General features: G+C 42.1%; 1 protein-coding gene across 3 annotated transcripts in view; it reads right to left on the bottom strand.

The window, feature by feature from the left end:
* Positions 1 to 15,745, bottom strand: part of LOC132379655 (uncharacterized) — a 66,876-nt gene that overhangs the window by 29,021 nt on the left and 22,110 nt on the right. For 2 of the 3 annotated variants that reach the window (XM_059947833.1, XM_059947832.1), the window contains 4 exons: positions 12,689 to 12,789; positions 9,300 to 9,377; positions 8,376 to 8,549; positions 2,541 to 2,669 (listed from right to left, as the gene is read on the bottom strand). In XM_059947833.1, the coding sequence (XP_059803816.1) occupies positions 2,541 to 2,669; positions 8,376 to 8,549; positions 9,300 to 9,377; positions 12,689 to 12,789 (482 nt within the window). The remainder of the gene's footprint in view (positions 1 to 2,540; positions 2,670 to 8,375; positions 8,550 to 9,299; positions 9,378 to 12,688; positions 12,790 to 15,745) is intronic. The other variant, XM_059947834.1, reaches the window with a different exon arrangement.

Below are 15,745 nucleotides of genomic sequence, written 5' to 3'. Positions count from 1 at the left end.
GGAACAATCAGCAGGGGCCGTGTCCAGACAGGTATAGGTAGTTCACCACAGGGGGGGGAGGCCCATTGGCTGTTGGACCTCCATACGATCCCCAATTCCTCCATCCTCTTGAACTCCTCCTTTGCCAGGCGGAGCTTTTCTGGGGGAGCCTTTGTGCGCGGGCGTGGAGGGGTGGTCCCTTGGTCAGGATGTGGTGCTGAACACCGTGTCTGGGCATGGCTGCCGTGAACTGCGGTGCCAGAATCGATGGAAACTCCACCAGGATTCTGGTGAATTCGTTGTCCGACAGCATCATGGAGTCCAGGTGTGGGGCCGACAACTTGGCTTCACCCAGGGAGAATGTCTGGAAAGTCTCAGCATGTACCAGTCTTTTCCCTTGCAAGTCGACCAGCAGGTTGTGAGCTCGCAAGAAGTCCAGGAGTGGTTGGGCCACGGTGGCCAGTGCGAAGTCCCACATGAACCAGCTGGCACCAAACTGCAGCTGCACTCTGCGGGTGCCATTGGTCCGTATCGTGCTGCCGTTTGCAGCCGTCAGGGTGGATCCTGGCTTCCTGTTGCGGGTGTCGTACCCCATCGGGGGCAAGATGCTGATTTCCACTCCCGTGTCGACCAAGAAGTGGCGTCCCGACTGTTTGTCCCAGACGTACAAGAGGCCGTCCTGGTGGCCAGCCACCATAGTCATTAGTGGCAGCTGGCCCTGGCCCTGGCCCTTGCAGGGTGTGCGATAATGGCAGGCTTTTGTGCCCCACCGCTGGTGATAGAAACACCACTGTTCACTAGCCTCCTCACTCCTGCCTCTGTGTTGTGTGCACCCCCCTGCCAAGCCTGGTCTGGTCCGTTGTTGGGCGCGTGGCCTGGTAATCTGACCGACGGATGTAGCATGTCTGCCTGGGCCGCCACCTTCCGGGGGTCGCTGAAATCTGCGTTGGCCAGCAGCAAATGTATGTCCCCAGGCAGTTGCTCTAGGAACGCTTGCTCGAACATGAGGCAGGGCTTGTGTCCGTCAGCCAGGGCCAGCATCTCGTTCATCAAGTGCTGACTCCAGTCTGTCTCCCAAACCGTCCAGATGACCCTGCTCATGCCGTGAGAGGCCAAAGGTCCCAATGAGCTGCGCTTTGAATGCTTCATATTTGCCTTCCTCCGGGGGCGGCTGTATGAAATCCACAACCTGGGTGGCTGTCTCCTGGTCAAGGGTGCTCACCACATGGTAGTAACACGTGGAATCAGAGGATATCTGCCAAATCTGGAACTGGGCTTCTGCTTGGCTAAACCACACACGTGGTCGCAGCGTCCAGAAAGTCGGCAGTTTTAGCGAAACTGCATGAACAGATGAAGAGTCGGTCATCTTTGGTCCAAATCCCGTTTAGACCGTCGGGGTCACCAATGTAGTGATGTGCTACACACAGCACTGAAATAATGACACACAGTCGGTAGGTCGTTTCGAGACTAGTTTATCCAAACTTTGCGTCACTGGCATTTAATCCCTAGCGCCCGCCCTCTCTGGGCGGAAATGACATCAGAGGCGCATTACCAAAGTCTCCCCCCACGCGCTGGCTATTTGTGAGCCGGTTCGCCTGCACAGAAAGTGGGTCGCCACAATACTGCTTATTTCTTGCCAACTATCAGTGACAAAAAATCACTGCTTTTTGAACACAAGCACACAAAACTGATGCTATAGAAAAATTGTTTGCTCTTAGCACAGTGTAGACTAATGGCCACACAAGTGCACACTTCTGACCCTAGTTAGAAACTTTTTGGCAACATTCATCTGTCCCTAATATGCAGCTGCCCCAATTAACCAGAATCCACTGTATAACTTATATTTTTGCAAACTTCAGCAAATGAGTTGATCATAACCTGGGGCTTAAATTCCAAGTAGATTTTATTCCCTGGAAGTCATTCCTAAATCATCTGGACAAATACCGTTCATCCATTGTCTCTGTTGTCGTGTCACTGACCTACCTTGACTCGCAGTTAAATTAATTGGTTAACTTTAAAATTATCATCTTTGATTTCAATGCATAACTTTTCTTTGCAGTCTTGGTAAATTCTTCAGCCCTGCAGTCCTAATTGTTTTTTATATCATAAACAATGTCTTTTTACAGCTGTGTGAACCAAGAGGGCAGGAAATCTTTATGCAGCCTAAAAACTCCACAGCATTTTAAAAGTTGTTTTTTTTTTGTAATATGCATACCATGAGTATTTAAAATGAAAATTGGAAAATCACAAACGTTTGGTTTTACTTATTAATTGGTGTAATGAAATACAGTCCAACAAAGAAAATCTTTCTCACTTCATAAACTTTTCCTAGCTGCGTCCAGCTGCACGGCACAAAGGCTATGTGCACGGGAGCATTTCAGTTCCTGCAAGGCCACGTGTCCGTGCAGCTTAGAGGGAATGGTGATCATAAACCTGCTAATATGACTCTTCCTTCAAAGTTGTGGAGAAATTAAGTTCTGTGGAATCACAATTAAACCATGAAAACATTTGCTATGAAGCACTTCAATAAGAGCAGCATCATCATTAATAAATTTCCATACCTCTTCAATAGTTTTTTGAATTCTTCATGCTCCATTTCTATTCCTAGCTGATGCAAGACATTCTGAAATGTGGCTGGAAACATCCTGCCATTATCCATCCCAGTGAAAAGATCTCTCACTTCCAGAGGTCTGCATTTGATAAAAATTGATGAGTTATTCAAATATACACATTTTTAAAGAAACAGCGCAAATGGAGCAAAGAGATAAACACACAGGAAATTGAGATACAGATTTGATTTGAACAGTTTTGTGTTGAAGCTCAATATATATATGTAAATGAGTCATATAGTAAAAAAGGGATCTGGTGATTTCCCAGCATATATGATGAATGAATGCTTCTCGGGCTTCCAGTCTGATACAGGTATCAGTTATAACTGACGTTTCAATGACAAATTCTGCCATATTCTGAAGAGTTTATCACTGAAGCATTAGTTATAATTGATACCTGTACCCGGCTGGAAGCCCGACAAGAGTTTATTTGTCATATAATAGTTGTGTGATGTCATCTTCAGAATCAGAATCGGGTTTAATCTCACCAGCATATCTCCTGAAATTTGTTACTTGTTACAATGCATGATAATATAGAGAAAAAATACGTCAATTAATTTCAGTAAGTATATACAGTGCCTATAAAAAGTATTCAAACCCCTTGGAAGTTTTCATGTTTTATTGTTTTACAACGTTGAATCACAGTGGATTTAATTTGGCTTCTTCAACACTGATCAACAGAAAAAGATTCTGTTGTACTTAAAACAATACACCACTATATTTGCACTATATTTGCATATTAAATAGTTAAAATAAAATAATGCCAAATCAGAAATAATAAAAAGAAAAGTGAGGTAGTGTTCATGGGTTCAATGTCCATTTAGAAATTGGATGTCAGAGGTGAAGAAGCTGTTCCTGAATCGCTGAGTGTGTGCCTTCAAGTTTCTGTACCACCTTCCTGACTGCAACAATGAGAAGAGGGCATGTCCTAAGTGATGGGGTCCTTAATGATGCCCACCACCTTTCTGAGATGCTGCTCCTTGAAGATGTCTTGGATACTTCGAAGACTGACACCCCATGATGCAGCTGTCTAATTTTACAACTTTCTGCAGCTTTCAATTCTGTTCAGTAGCACCACCCCCCCCCCCCACCATACCAGATGTAATGCAAGTAATATGGAAATTGTTATTCATTTGCAACCAAGGGTACACACCATGTGAAGTTCTTGGCATCCCCTTGAGAATGTTATGAGCTGTCATCACTAACTCTACTGATTTGCATGCACAGCATCCAAAATCACTGCTATGAGAGATGACAGTAGTCAAAACAATCTATGCATATCAGCTCCAGCTTGACAAGAATGCTTGGAAGAAAATTCCTGAAGTGCCTACTATACTTTCTGGAAATACCAAGAAAGGAAAACTCAGAAGGTCGGCCAGCATTTCTACTGAGGGATAAACTTGAATTACGTCAGAGATTTGCAGATCAAAAAAATTTAAAGAAGTTGCTGGAAACACTCAGCCGATCAGGTGGCACCCTCTCCCTCTCCCTCTATGGAGGGAGAAAAAGTGTAGGCACCGAGCCGGAAAGGCATCTCTGCAGTCACCTGGTGTAAGTTCTCTTGCTAGCCAAACTTTAAAACTTCGGCTCTGATTCCACCTGTTCCCAAAAACTTGCTCTATAGTTGCCACTGGGTCTTTCCAACTTTGTATCGGTCAGCAGCAGCAACGAAGCTGGACAAAAAAAGACTGCTGTGGCACTGAATCAAAGGCAGTGTTGTGGCTCTTTCCTTCCAGTGGGTGTTGACTGTCTTTGTATTGTGAAGTTCACCTCATTTCTTGCCTCTTTCTGGATGGGATCCAGGGTGTCTTGTCAGCACCAAAGTGTCTGCGTGTGCCAGGAGTATCATTGCTCTACTGGGCCCCCTGTGCTCTTTCCATTTATTTTCTATTCCTTTCATCCTACATTTTCTGCTGCAACACAAATTTCAGGTTCCTGTGGAGCTGTTTCTTTTCCCATGAGATATGGTGACATTTCGACTCCAAGAATATCTGAAGTTTGTCATTAATTAATTCCTAGGTCTCCAGGGAGTTTTCTTCAAACGGGTCCTTGTTCTTATTGGTAGTGAAGCTAAGTGTCTCTTCACAGATGCCAATAATGGTGAGCTTCCATAAATCCTGTTGACTGGGAATCAACTGATTGTGAAGTGAATTCTGAGAAGAGTTACTTTTGTGTGACCTTTGAAAGTCTAATATATCAGAATCAGAATCAGGTTCAGTATCACCGGCATATGTTGTGAAATTTGTTCTTTTGCAGCAGCAATGTTACAAAGTACTGCCTCCGCAAAATAATAATTAAAAAACTATAAATTACAATATGTACAGTACTGTGCAAGTCTTAGGCAAATATATATAGCTAGGGTGCCTAAGACTTTTGCACAGTATGTAGTAATTTTATGCATTGCACTGTACTGCTGTTGCTGAAAAAAAAAACAAATTTCATGACATTTGTAAGTGATGATAAACCTGATTCTGATATGGCTCTCTACTGTGGACTGAAAGCAGGAAGGGGACAGAGAGAGGTGAATCTTGGCTGGAAAAGGGGGAAGGGAGAGGGAAGGGGATGGGAAGCTCCAGAGAGACATTCTGTAATGATCAATGAACCAATTGCTTGGAATCAAATGACCTTGCCTGGTGTCTCAGGGCTGGGTGTGGCCGTACCTGTGCCAACCACCCCTCCCCCGCCTACGGCACTCCTCTGCCACCTGTCCCACGCCCCTCCCGCAGCACTACACCCTCATCATTCCCAACATCCTTTGTTCTCGCCAGATTTACAAACTCACTCTCTGCTCCACATTGACAAATACAGTACTGTGCAAAAGTCTTAGTCACCCTAGCTATATCTATGTCCCCAAGACTCTTGCACAGTACCATATATACAGTATACAAAAATCAATTAAATTAAGTTTGTAGTGCAAGAAGAGAGGGGAAAAAAGTAGTGAGGTAGTGTTCATGGGTTCAATGTCCATTCAGAAATCTGATGGCAGAGGGGAAGAAGCTGTTCCTGAATCATTGAGTGTATGCTTTCAGGATCCTGTACCTCCTTCCTGATGGTGGCAATGAGAAGAGGGCATGTTCTGGATTTGGGTCCTTAATAATGGATGCTGCCTTGTTATTTACTCCCAATAAGCTCCTGGTCACTTCCTAATATCCCAATATCCATAAGAGGAACACAAAAGATAAAGAAAACAAGGGGGGGGAATTCAAGCTTCAAAGTCAAGCTCTTGGATTTCCCATCATCTGGGTTCAATATTAGAACGTAGAATGGTACAGCACAGGAACAGGAGATATGTCCCACAATGTCATGCCAAAATAATTAAATTAGTAATCAAATGACAATCTAAACTAATCCGTCTGCCTACACAATGCTCATATCCTTCCATTTTCCTCACATTCATGTATCTATCTGAACATCTCTTAAAAGTCTCTAATATTTCTGCCTCTACCATCACCCCAGACAGCACAATCCAGGAGCCAACCACTCTGTGTAAAACACCTCCTTTGAAATTACTCCCTCTCACCTAAAATACATGGTCTCTGGTATTAGACATTTCCACCCTGGGAAATAGCCCCCAGTCTGTCTAATTATCGATGCTTCTTACAATCTTATACACCTCAATCAGATCTCCCCTCAGCTTCCAGAGAAAACAACCCAAGTTTCAGAATCAGGTTTAACGTTGCCAACATATGGCTCAATACTTCATAATAGAAAAAAAATGTGAATTGCTGTAAGTATATACTGTATGTATATTAAACAATTAAATTAAATATACATCAAAATCAAAGAGAGGTGAGGTAGAGTTCATGAGTTCAATGTCCATTCAGAAATCTGATAAGAGAGGGGAAGAATCTGTTCCTGAATCGTTGAGTATGTGTACTTTCTCCCTGATGGTAGCAATGAAACAAGGCATGTCCTGGGTGATGGGGGTCCTTAATGATGGATGCGCCTTTTTGAAGCTGCTTGAAGATGTCCTGGTGTCCTGACTACTATGGAGAGAGTGCCCATGATGGAGTTAACGAAGTTTCCAGCTTTCGGCATCTTATTTCGACCCTGTGCAGCAGCACCTTGCCCCCCCCCCACCCCATACTGGCTGGAATGCTCTCCATGGACATTGGTGTAAATCTGCAAGTGTCTTTGTTGATATACCAAATTTCCTCAAACTCCTAATGAAAGATATATCCTCAGAGATACTGACACCCAGGAACTTGGAATTGCTCTCTCTCTCTCCATTTCTGGTCCCTCTATGAGGATTGGTGTGTGTTCCCTCGTCTTACCCTTTCTGAAGCCCACAATCAGTTCCTTGGTCTTACTGACGTTGAGTGTAAGGTTGTTGCTGCAAAATCATAGCTGATATATCTCACTTCTGTAAGCCCTCTCGTCACCATCTGAAATTCTGCCAACAATAGTTGTATCATCAGCAGATTTATAGATGGCATTTGGGCCATACCTAGCCCCACAGTCCTGGGTACTGAGAGAGTAAAGTGGTGGGTTAAGCACACATCCCTGAGATGCACCAGTGTTGATTGTCAGTGAGGTGGAGATGTTATTTCCGAACCGCACAGATTGTGGTCTTCAAGTCAGGAAGTCGAGGGTCCAGTTGCAGAGGGAGGTGCAGAACCCCGCGTTCTGGAGCTTTTCGATCAGAAATTTGGAATAATTGTGTTAAATACTGAGCTGCAGTCAATAAATAGCGTGCAGACATAGGTACTTACATTGTTCAGCTAATCCAAGGCCGTGTGAAGAACCAATGAGATCGCATCTGCTGAACACCTATTGTGGCAATAGGCAAATTACCAATCTCTCATTATAGACCATGCTCTCTAATCCAGGCAACACCTGTTAAACATTCTCTGTGCCCTCTTCAATGCCTCAATATCCTTCTTCTAATGAGGTGACCAGAACTGTATGCAATACTGTAGTTCTGTATGCAGAACTGTAGCAACACACACACAAAGTGCTGGAGGAACACAGCAGGCCAGGCAGCATCCAGGAAAAGAGTACAGTCGATGTTTCGAGCCAAAACCATTCAGCACGACAGGATGATGAGTCGATTTAAGATGTGGGGAGGAGGGGAGAGAGAATCACAAGGTGACAGGTGAAACCTGAAGGGGGAGGAATGAAGTAAAGAACTGGGAAGTAAATTGGTGAAAGAAACAGAAGGCCATGGAAGAAAAAAAAGGGAAGGAGCACCGGAGGGAGTCGATGGGTGGGCAAAGAGGTAAGGTGAGAGAGGGAAAAGGGGATGGGAAATAATGAAGGGGGGGTTAGGGGCATTACCGGAAGTTTGACAAATCGGTGTTCATGCCATCGGATTGCAGGCTAACCAGACAGAATATAAGGAGTTGTACAAAATAGCGACCGTACTCTTTTCCTAGATGCTGCCTGGCCTGCTGAATTTCTCTGGCATTTTGTGTGCTTTGCTTGAATTTCCAGCACCTGTAGATTTTCTCTTGCTTGTAATAGTCTAGGTGCGGCCTTACTAGAGTTTTATAAAGCTGGGACATGACCAATTCTGATGCACTACAGCACAGACCCTTCAGCCCATCAAATCTACTGATCTATTATGTTGTGAGGTATCAAAGTTGCTTAAGCTCAAGTTAAATGTTGCATTCCCATGTGAAAGTGGGAAACATGCAAGGTGGAGCTCATCCTTATTAAGCGCTTCAACAAAAATAATTTCTCCATCATGGACACTATCCTCCATAGTATCCAGGACATCTTCAAGGAGCGATGCTTTGACAAATAACATTCTTGTAGTTATATATTATAATGTATTTGTCACAGTACCTTTCCATCACCATTGCCTTCAGCTGCAAATGAGCTTGTGTTGAACTCAGCATTTTGCTTTCACTGGGTCTTTTCACAGGATCCATCCAAGCTGGATAACCCTTTGGTTCTTGTTCTTTGAAATGCGAACAGAAGTTTTCAAAGGTAATGACAGTCTTTTCATTAAGTTTAAGCCTGTAATTGACAAATGTTGAACAATACCCATCAATGGAAATAACTGAACAGTGAATTAATCCTCCGTGCATTAGACAGGAACACTGCAATGTGGATTCCATCTTTGGTTTGTTTATTTAGAGGTTCAGCACGGAGCAGGCCCTTCTGGCCCTTCGAGCTGTGCTGCCCCACAACCCCGGTTTAACCCTGACCAAATCATGGAACAATTTACAATGACCAATTAACCGAGTAACTGGCGTGTCTTTGGACTGTGGGAGTAATCTGTAGCACCTGAGGAAAATGCGCACATTTGACAGCACGGACCTACAGGCTCCTTACAAAGGATGCCGGAATTGAACTCCGAACTCCAGTACGCCCCAAGCTGTATTAGTGTCGCACCAGCCACTATGTGACTGTGGCTATTGTGGTTTATGTTCATATTGGTCCTTCCCTGACAGCTTGGTTGATAGTTATGAAAGCTCCTCCAATATATCAAGCAGCCTAACTTACACATCAGTTTAAAAAAGCAAATTATATAGGAATTAAGTTTTACATTACATCTTACATACAAAATTATGCACATATTATCAAAATCTACACAATTTATTAGGAAAAAAACTGGATTATAACTGCATTATTATTAAGGTTCCTCTGTTCAATCGGATGACCAGAATTCCTAAACACAAAGTACACTGCAGATGCTGTGGTCAAATCGAGACGTACAAAAATTCCTGCCATTTCTTACCATTTAAAGTATTTATTGGGACGTACCTGAGCAGAAGATGATAGAATTCATTTGTAGCAATAAATCGTTTCAGAAATCGAGTTAGAACTGTCAACAAGACTTCTCTGAAGGGTAAAACAAGGGATATTGATACATTATATATATTGCATATCCATGAATAATATTTTTATTTATAATGCTGAATTGTATTGGATCACATATTTCTGTATTAAGCTGGTCATTTGGTTACATTTGCCATCCTAAGTAAATATATAATCGGTCATAAGAAATTACACCGGTAGATTTGATGGTCACCATGGTAAATTTATGAAACAAAGTTATAATCTGGACTAATGTACATTTCAAACTTCAAAGTTCAACATCCATTTTATTATCAAAGCTCATATGTCACCATATATAACCCTGAGATTTACTTTCCTGCAAACACACTCAGCAAATCTATAGAATGGTAGCTTTAACAAGATCAATGAGAGATCAACCTGAGTACAGAAGGCAGCAAACTGTGCAAATGCAAATATAAATCAATACCAATAAATAATAAGAATGGGAGATGGTGAGATAAAGAGTCCTTGAAGTGAGATCACTGGTTGTGGGAGCATCTCAATGGATGGGCAAGTGAGTCTAGTTATGCCCTTTTGTTCAAGAGACTGATGGGTGAGGGATAGTAATTGTTCTTGAACCACTTGGTGTGAATAATAATCAATAGCTTATCCACTTGAACAATGAAAGAAAAATAAGTAAGCAATCTAAAGATAGGAAAGGAATTAAAAACCTTTCTTCTTAATCACTACCAACAGAATACTTGGAACCTACACTGGGACACCCACTAAAAGTAATTTGTAATGACTGTTGCAATCCAAGGTGAAACAAAGTCAAATAAAGTATAATGGCAGGAAATGAATCTTTTGCATCAACCAAAAATGATCTCTGGTCGTGTAAAGCGATCGTGCAAACCACTATGCTACTCTGTCACCCGCTATGATAAATAAATTCACATTGACTCAATTTGATCAATTTTTGCCCAATTATGTGCCCCATCATTATCAGCTGCTTTTACCCTTCTCACAGCTTTGTGGGGCAAAAATTTCCCTAATTCCCCCTATGTTTGTGGCATCTGCAGATTTGTTTACAGTGTATTTACTTCCTTTCTCTAAATCATTAGCCTATCAACCCTGTAGTTACCTTATCAGTTCCAGGCTACAAACCTGAATAGTGTGTTCACGCTCATCCCTACACACTGCTTCCTGCTAATTATAATTAGCTAAGTATCTATCCATTACTAATATTTTACTTCCAGGACTATAAGTTTCTATCACATGAAATAATTATTTGTGTCTATCTTGTATGCTTTTTGAAAATACAAATAAATTACATCTACAAATTCTCTTCTATTCATTCTAGCTAATATTTACTCAAAGAATTATGATAAATTAATTAGATATAACTTCCCCCTTCATGAATTCGTGCTGGTTGACTCCAATAGAACCTATTCTTGGCTGTAGTTTTCCCAGGGTAAAGCAGCTGTTGATATTAAAATGCTATTTTTTTCAATGTAGATAGGTTCAAAGCTCACACTGCGTCAAATGCTGATTATATGCATCAGTTCCTTGTCAAGTCAGAGAAGTACAGCACAGAAACAGGCTCTTTGGCCCATCTAGTCCATGCTAAACCATTTAAACTGCCTACTCCCATTGACCAGGAAGGATGTAGTTCTAGATGCATATTTTGGAGGTTGCTTAGTGATAGGGCCCAAAAATAGATAATATTTAGAACACAGGTGACAGAGGATAAGTTTCAACAACAAACACGAGGAAATCTGCAGATGCTGGAAATTCAAACAACAACACACACAAAATGCTGGTGGAACACAGCAGGCCAGGCAGCATCTATAGGGAGAAGCACTGACGACGTTCCGGGCCGAGTTTGTTTGTTATGGGCTGTGTCGTTTGACACAGACAATCATGGTCTTTCCATGACCATGATTGTTCACGGCAAATTTTCTTCAGAAGTGATTTACCATTGCCTTCTCCTGTCTTTACAAGACGGCTGACCCCAGCCATTGTTGCTATGCTTCAGAGACTGTCTGCCTGGCGTCAGTGGTCGCATAACCTGGCCTTGTGATATGCACCAGCTGCACGTATGATCGTCCTCCCATGGCTTCACGTGACCCTGATCGGAGGAGATAAGCAGGTCCTACACCTTGCTCAAGGGTGACCTGCAGGCTAGCAGAGGGAAGGAGCGCCTCACACCTCCTTTAGTAGAGATGTATTGCCACCCCAACACCCATAGAATATAAATAGAAGAATAACCTGAGGCAGCATGGCCTTGACCTCAGTTTTCTCCTGAACAAAGATCAGATTCAGTGGGAAGCTCACTGGGGAAGCCTTTGCTCCCATTGTGATCCTGTTGGAAAACTGGATGCAACAAAAGCAAACATCTGGAATTCTAGCATTCCGCAGTAGCGCGGCAGTTAGTGCAATATTATTACAGCCTGGGACATCAGAATTCAATTCTGACATCACCTGAAAGGAGTCAGTACATCCTTCCCATAAAATGTATGGGTTTCCCCAGGTCCTCCAGTTTCCTCCCATAATCCAAAGACACACTAGTTAATCAGTCATTGTAAATTTTCCTGTGACTGGGCTAGGGTTAAATCAGGAGCTGCTGGGCAGCACGGTTCAAAGGGCAGGAAGGGCCTCCTCCATGCTGTATCACTAAATAAAATAAACAATTCAATAATCACTGAATCTATTCTTTACCTCTATAACACCTGACACTGAAACTTTGGAGATTTCCATTTCATTGAATACCCTGTTCTCATGGGTACCAGGGAAATCCATGCAATGTAAAGATTCTCTTCTCCCCTCAACTTCCTCCTTGTAATGAAGCTCCCCCCAGTTCAGATGATGTTTCTGTGCTTCTGCTTATCAGTCACTGTGAATCAGTGCAATACCCAGGGTCTCAGTATTACTCTAATTTATATCTAATAAGAAGGACAAGGTGAAAACACGTGCTGTATGTTTGTAAAATGCTGCCAAATTCATCCCTTGATGCTGCTTAGCCTCTGAACTGTACCTTCTGACCCGCAGATTGTTTCAATCATAGAGACAACCCTTCCTGTGTGAGCAAAGGTCTGAACTGTGCTGCTGTTAAAAATCTTTTAAAATAAAAGATTAAAGTTCAGATAAACCTGGCAGAGTAGTCTGACATGAAGAACAGTGACTGTACATCTGTCAATGAAGACTTCGGTTGAGGTTGCCGCCAGTGATGACCCACATCATCAGAGAATTCTCACAAGATTAACCATTTAGTCCAGGAAATGATGAATGGCTTACTCTGTTAAAATTGATCCCAATGTATATTTGTCTCTATTTGGAAAAAATAACAAGCTGGGGAAAACAGGGCGGTGCTTCACCTTGTCACATGACCCCTGCTGGTTGGGTCGTTTGCATGGAAGAGCTGCTTGAGACTGTAAAATCCACCTGATCTGATCTTTTCATGCAGTTGATATTGAAGCTGGGGAAAAAGACAAGTAACAATCAGGTTGAACAAGATGCTGTTTGTAAAACCTTATGCTGAGGTTGATAATTTGCAGATCCTTCTAATGCCTATGGTCACAGATCAGGGTTTCTTCTATAAGCAAGTCCACAGGGTTCTATAACCTGAAAGATGCCATTTGTATATACCATGAATGAGGCAGCATGGCCAAAGTCTTGGGCACATATACAGTATATAGCTAGGGTGCCTGAGACGTTTGCACAGTACTGTATTTGTTGAAGTGGAGTGGAGAGCGAGTTTGTAAATCTAGCAGGAATGGTGAAGGTGGAGCACCACAGGAGGTGTGTGGAGCAGGTGGCAGAGAAGTTGTTTGATTCCAAACAATTAGTTTATTGATCATTACAGAATGTCTCTCTGAAGCTTCCCGCTCCCTCCTCTCTCCCTTCCCCTTTTCCCGACCATGATTCCCCTCTCCCTGCCTCCTTCCCACTCTCAGTCCACAATAGAAAACCATAGCAGAATCAGGTTTATCATCACTCACATATCTCATGAAACTTGTTTCTTCTGTGGCAGCAGTACAGTGCAATACATTAAAATTGCTACAGTACTGTGCAAAGTCTTAAGCACCCTAGTGATATATATGTGCCTAGACTTTTGCACAGTATTTTAAGTTTTACAGCTATGATCTTAATAGGCATTTACTAATTCTCCTTGCAATCCTGCCTACACTGAAAAAAACACAAAACCTCACCTTATCAAAATGTACTACCAAGGCTAAAGTTAAGGGACAATCCATTTTTAAGGTATATGAAGAATTTTATGCAAAATATTTAGTTAACAATTTATGTTACTATATGGCACTGCAAATTTCTTAAGCTGCCACAAAACAAAATATTTAAGATCCCAGGTGTTCTGATCAGATCCATTACCTTGTAGGTCATATAATGGCACAAAAATACAACTGCAGATGCTGTGGATCAAGGAATACGTACATGACACTGGAAGAACTCAGCAGGTCAGGCAGCATCCGTGAGAAAAGAGTAGCCAATGTTTCGGGCCGAGACCCTTCATCAGGAAAGATCATATAATGGTGTTGGTATGTAGTGAAGTTTTATAAATTCTGCACATGGTTGATTTAGTAATAATTCAAAAATTAATGTTTTTTCAGCTGGGTCTGATAGTTGAATATGAACGTTGGATTTAGCAATCTAATAAGAATAAAACCAATTTAGACAAAAGAGAAATACTGCTTTTTTGACTTGGTTAAGCTAATCAGAAATTACATTCTGGTTCAGAATATGCAAACCAGGTATAAGCAAATTCCTGGTAAACATAAGCAAATATTTGCAAATGTAGTACAGCTGATATGGTTGGATTTATCTGATTCAAACACAAAACATCTAAACAAGAACAGACACAACAAAATCTGCAGATGCTGGAAATTCAAAGCAGTGCACACAAAATGTTGGAGGAGCTCAGCAGATCAGGCAGCATCTATGGAAAAGAGTAAACAGTCGACATTCTGGGCCAAGACTTCCTGTGAGAAGGGTTCTGAAGAAAAGTCCCGGCCCAAAATGTCGACTGTTAACTCTTTTCCATCACTGCTGCCTGGCCTGCTAAGCTCCTCCAGCATGTTGTGTGTGTTGCAAAACAAGAACAGAATTACTAAGTTCAGTACTTCTGATCTTTCGCCATTCACTCTGATAACGGTTGATCCTTTTACCTCAGAAGCATATTTCTACTTTCTCCCAATGCCCCTTGATGTCTATCACACAGAGTCATAGAAAAGCACAGAAACAAGCCCTTCTGCCCATCTAATCTGTACTGAACCAATTAAACTGCCTTCTCCCACTCACCAGCACCAAAGCTCTTCATACTCCTACCATCCAAGTATCTATCTAAGCTTCTCTTAAACATTGAAATCAAGCTTGTATACACCACCTGCTCTGGCAGCTCATTCCACACTGTCGTGACCCACTGAGTAAAGAATTCTCCTCCCATGTTTCCCTTAAACTTTGCACCTTTCACCTTTAACCCCTGATGCACACACTCAGTGGTTTAGGAGCAGCTTCTTCCCCTCTGCCATTCGATTCCTGAATGGACATTGAACCCATGAACAATACCTCACTTTTTTAAATATTATCTCTGTGATTGCACTATTTCTAATTTAACTATTTAATATATTTAGAGCGCCTATAAGAAGTATTCACCCCCACTCCCTGGAAGTTTCATGTTTTATTGTTTTACAACATTGAATCACAATGGATTTAATTTGGCTTTTTTTGACACTGATCAACAAAAAAAGACTCCTTCTTGTCAAAGTGAAAACAGATCTCTACAAAGTGACCTCAGTTAATTGCAAACAGAAAACACAAAGTAACCCCTTTAATATCACACACCAAATCATCACTGGTGCGGCCAAAATGGTTTTAGAAGTCACATAATTAGTTACTGTCTGCAGTCAAGGTGGTTCAATCGATTGTAGTAAAAATACACCTGTATCTGGAAGGTCCAACTGCTGGTGAGTCAGTATCCTAACAAAAACTACACCATGAAGACAAAAGGACACTCCAAGCAACTCCGTAAAAGGATTATTGAAAAGCACAAGTCAGGAGATGGATACAAGAAAATTTCCAAGTCACTGAACATCCCTCAGAGTACAGTTAAGTCAATCATCAAGAAATGGAAAGAATATGGCACAGCTGTAAATCTGCCTAGAGCAGGCCATACTCAAAAACTGAGTGACATGCAAGAAGGGGACTAGTGAGCGAGGGCAACAAGAGACCGATGACAACTCTGGAGGAGTTACAAGCTTCAGTAGCTGAGATGGGAGAGATTACATACACAACAACTGTTGCTCGAGAGCTTCTCCAGTCTCAGCTTTATGGGAGAGTGGCTTAGAGAAAGTCACTGTTGACAAAAAAAAATTAAATGAAATCTTGGCTGGAGTTTGCCAGAAGGCATGTGGGAGACT

The sequence above is a fragment of the Hypanus sabinus genome, chromosome 22 (genome assembly GCF_030144855.1).
Source record: "Hypanus sabinus isolate sHypSab1 chromosome 22, sHypSab1.hap1, whole genome shotgun sequence".
NCBI classification, from domain to species: domain Eukaryota; kingdom Metazoa; phylum Chordata; class Chondrichthyes; order Myliobatiformes; family Dasyatidae; genus Hypanus; species Hypanus sabinus.
Note: the sequence above shows the minus strand (reverse complement) of the source record. Positions and strands in the feature narration are given on the sequence as shown.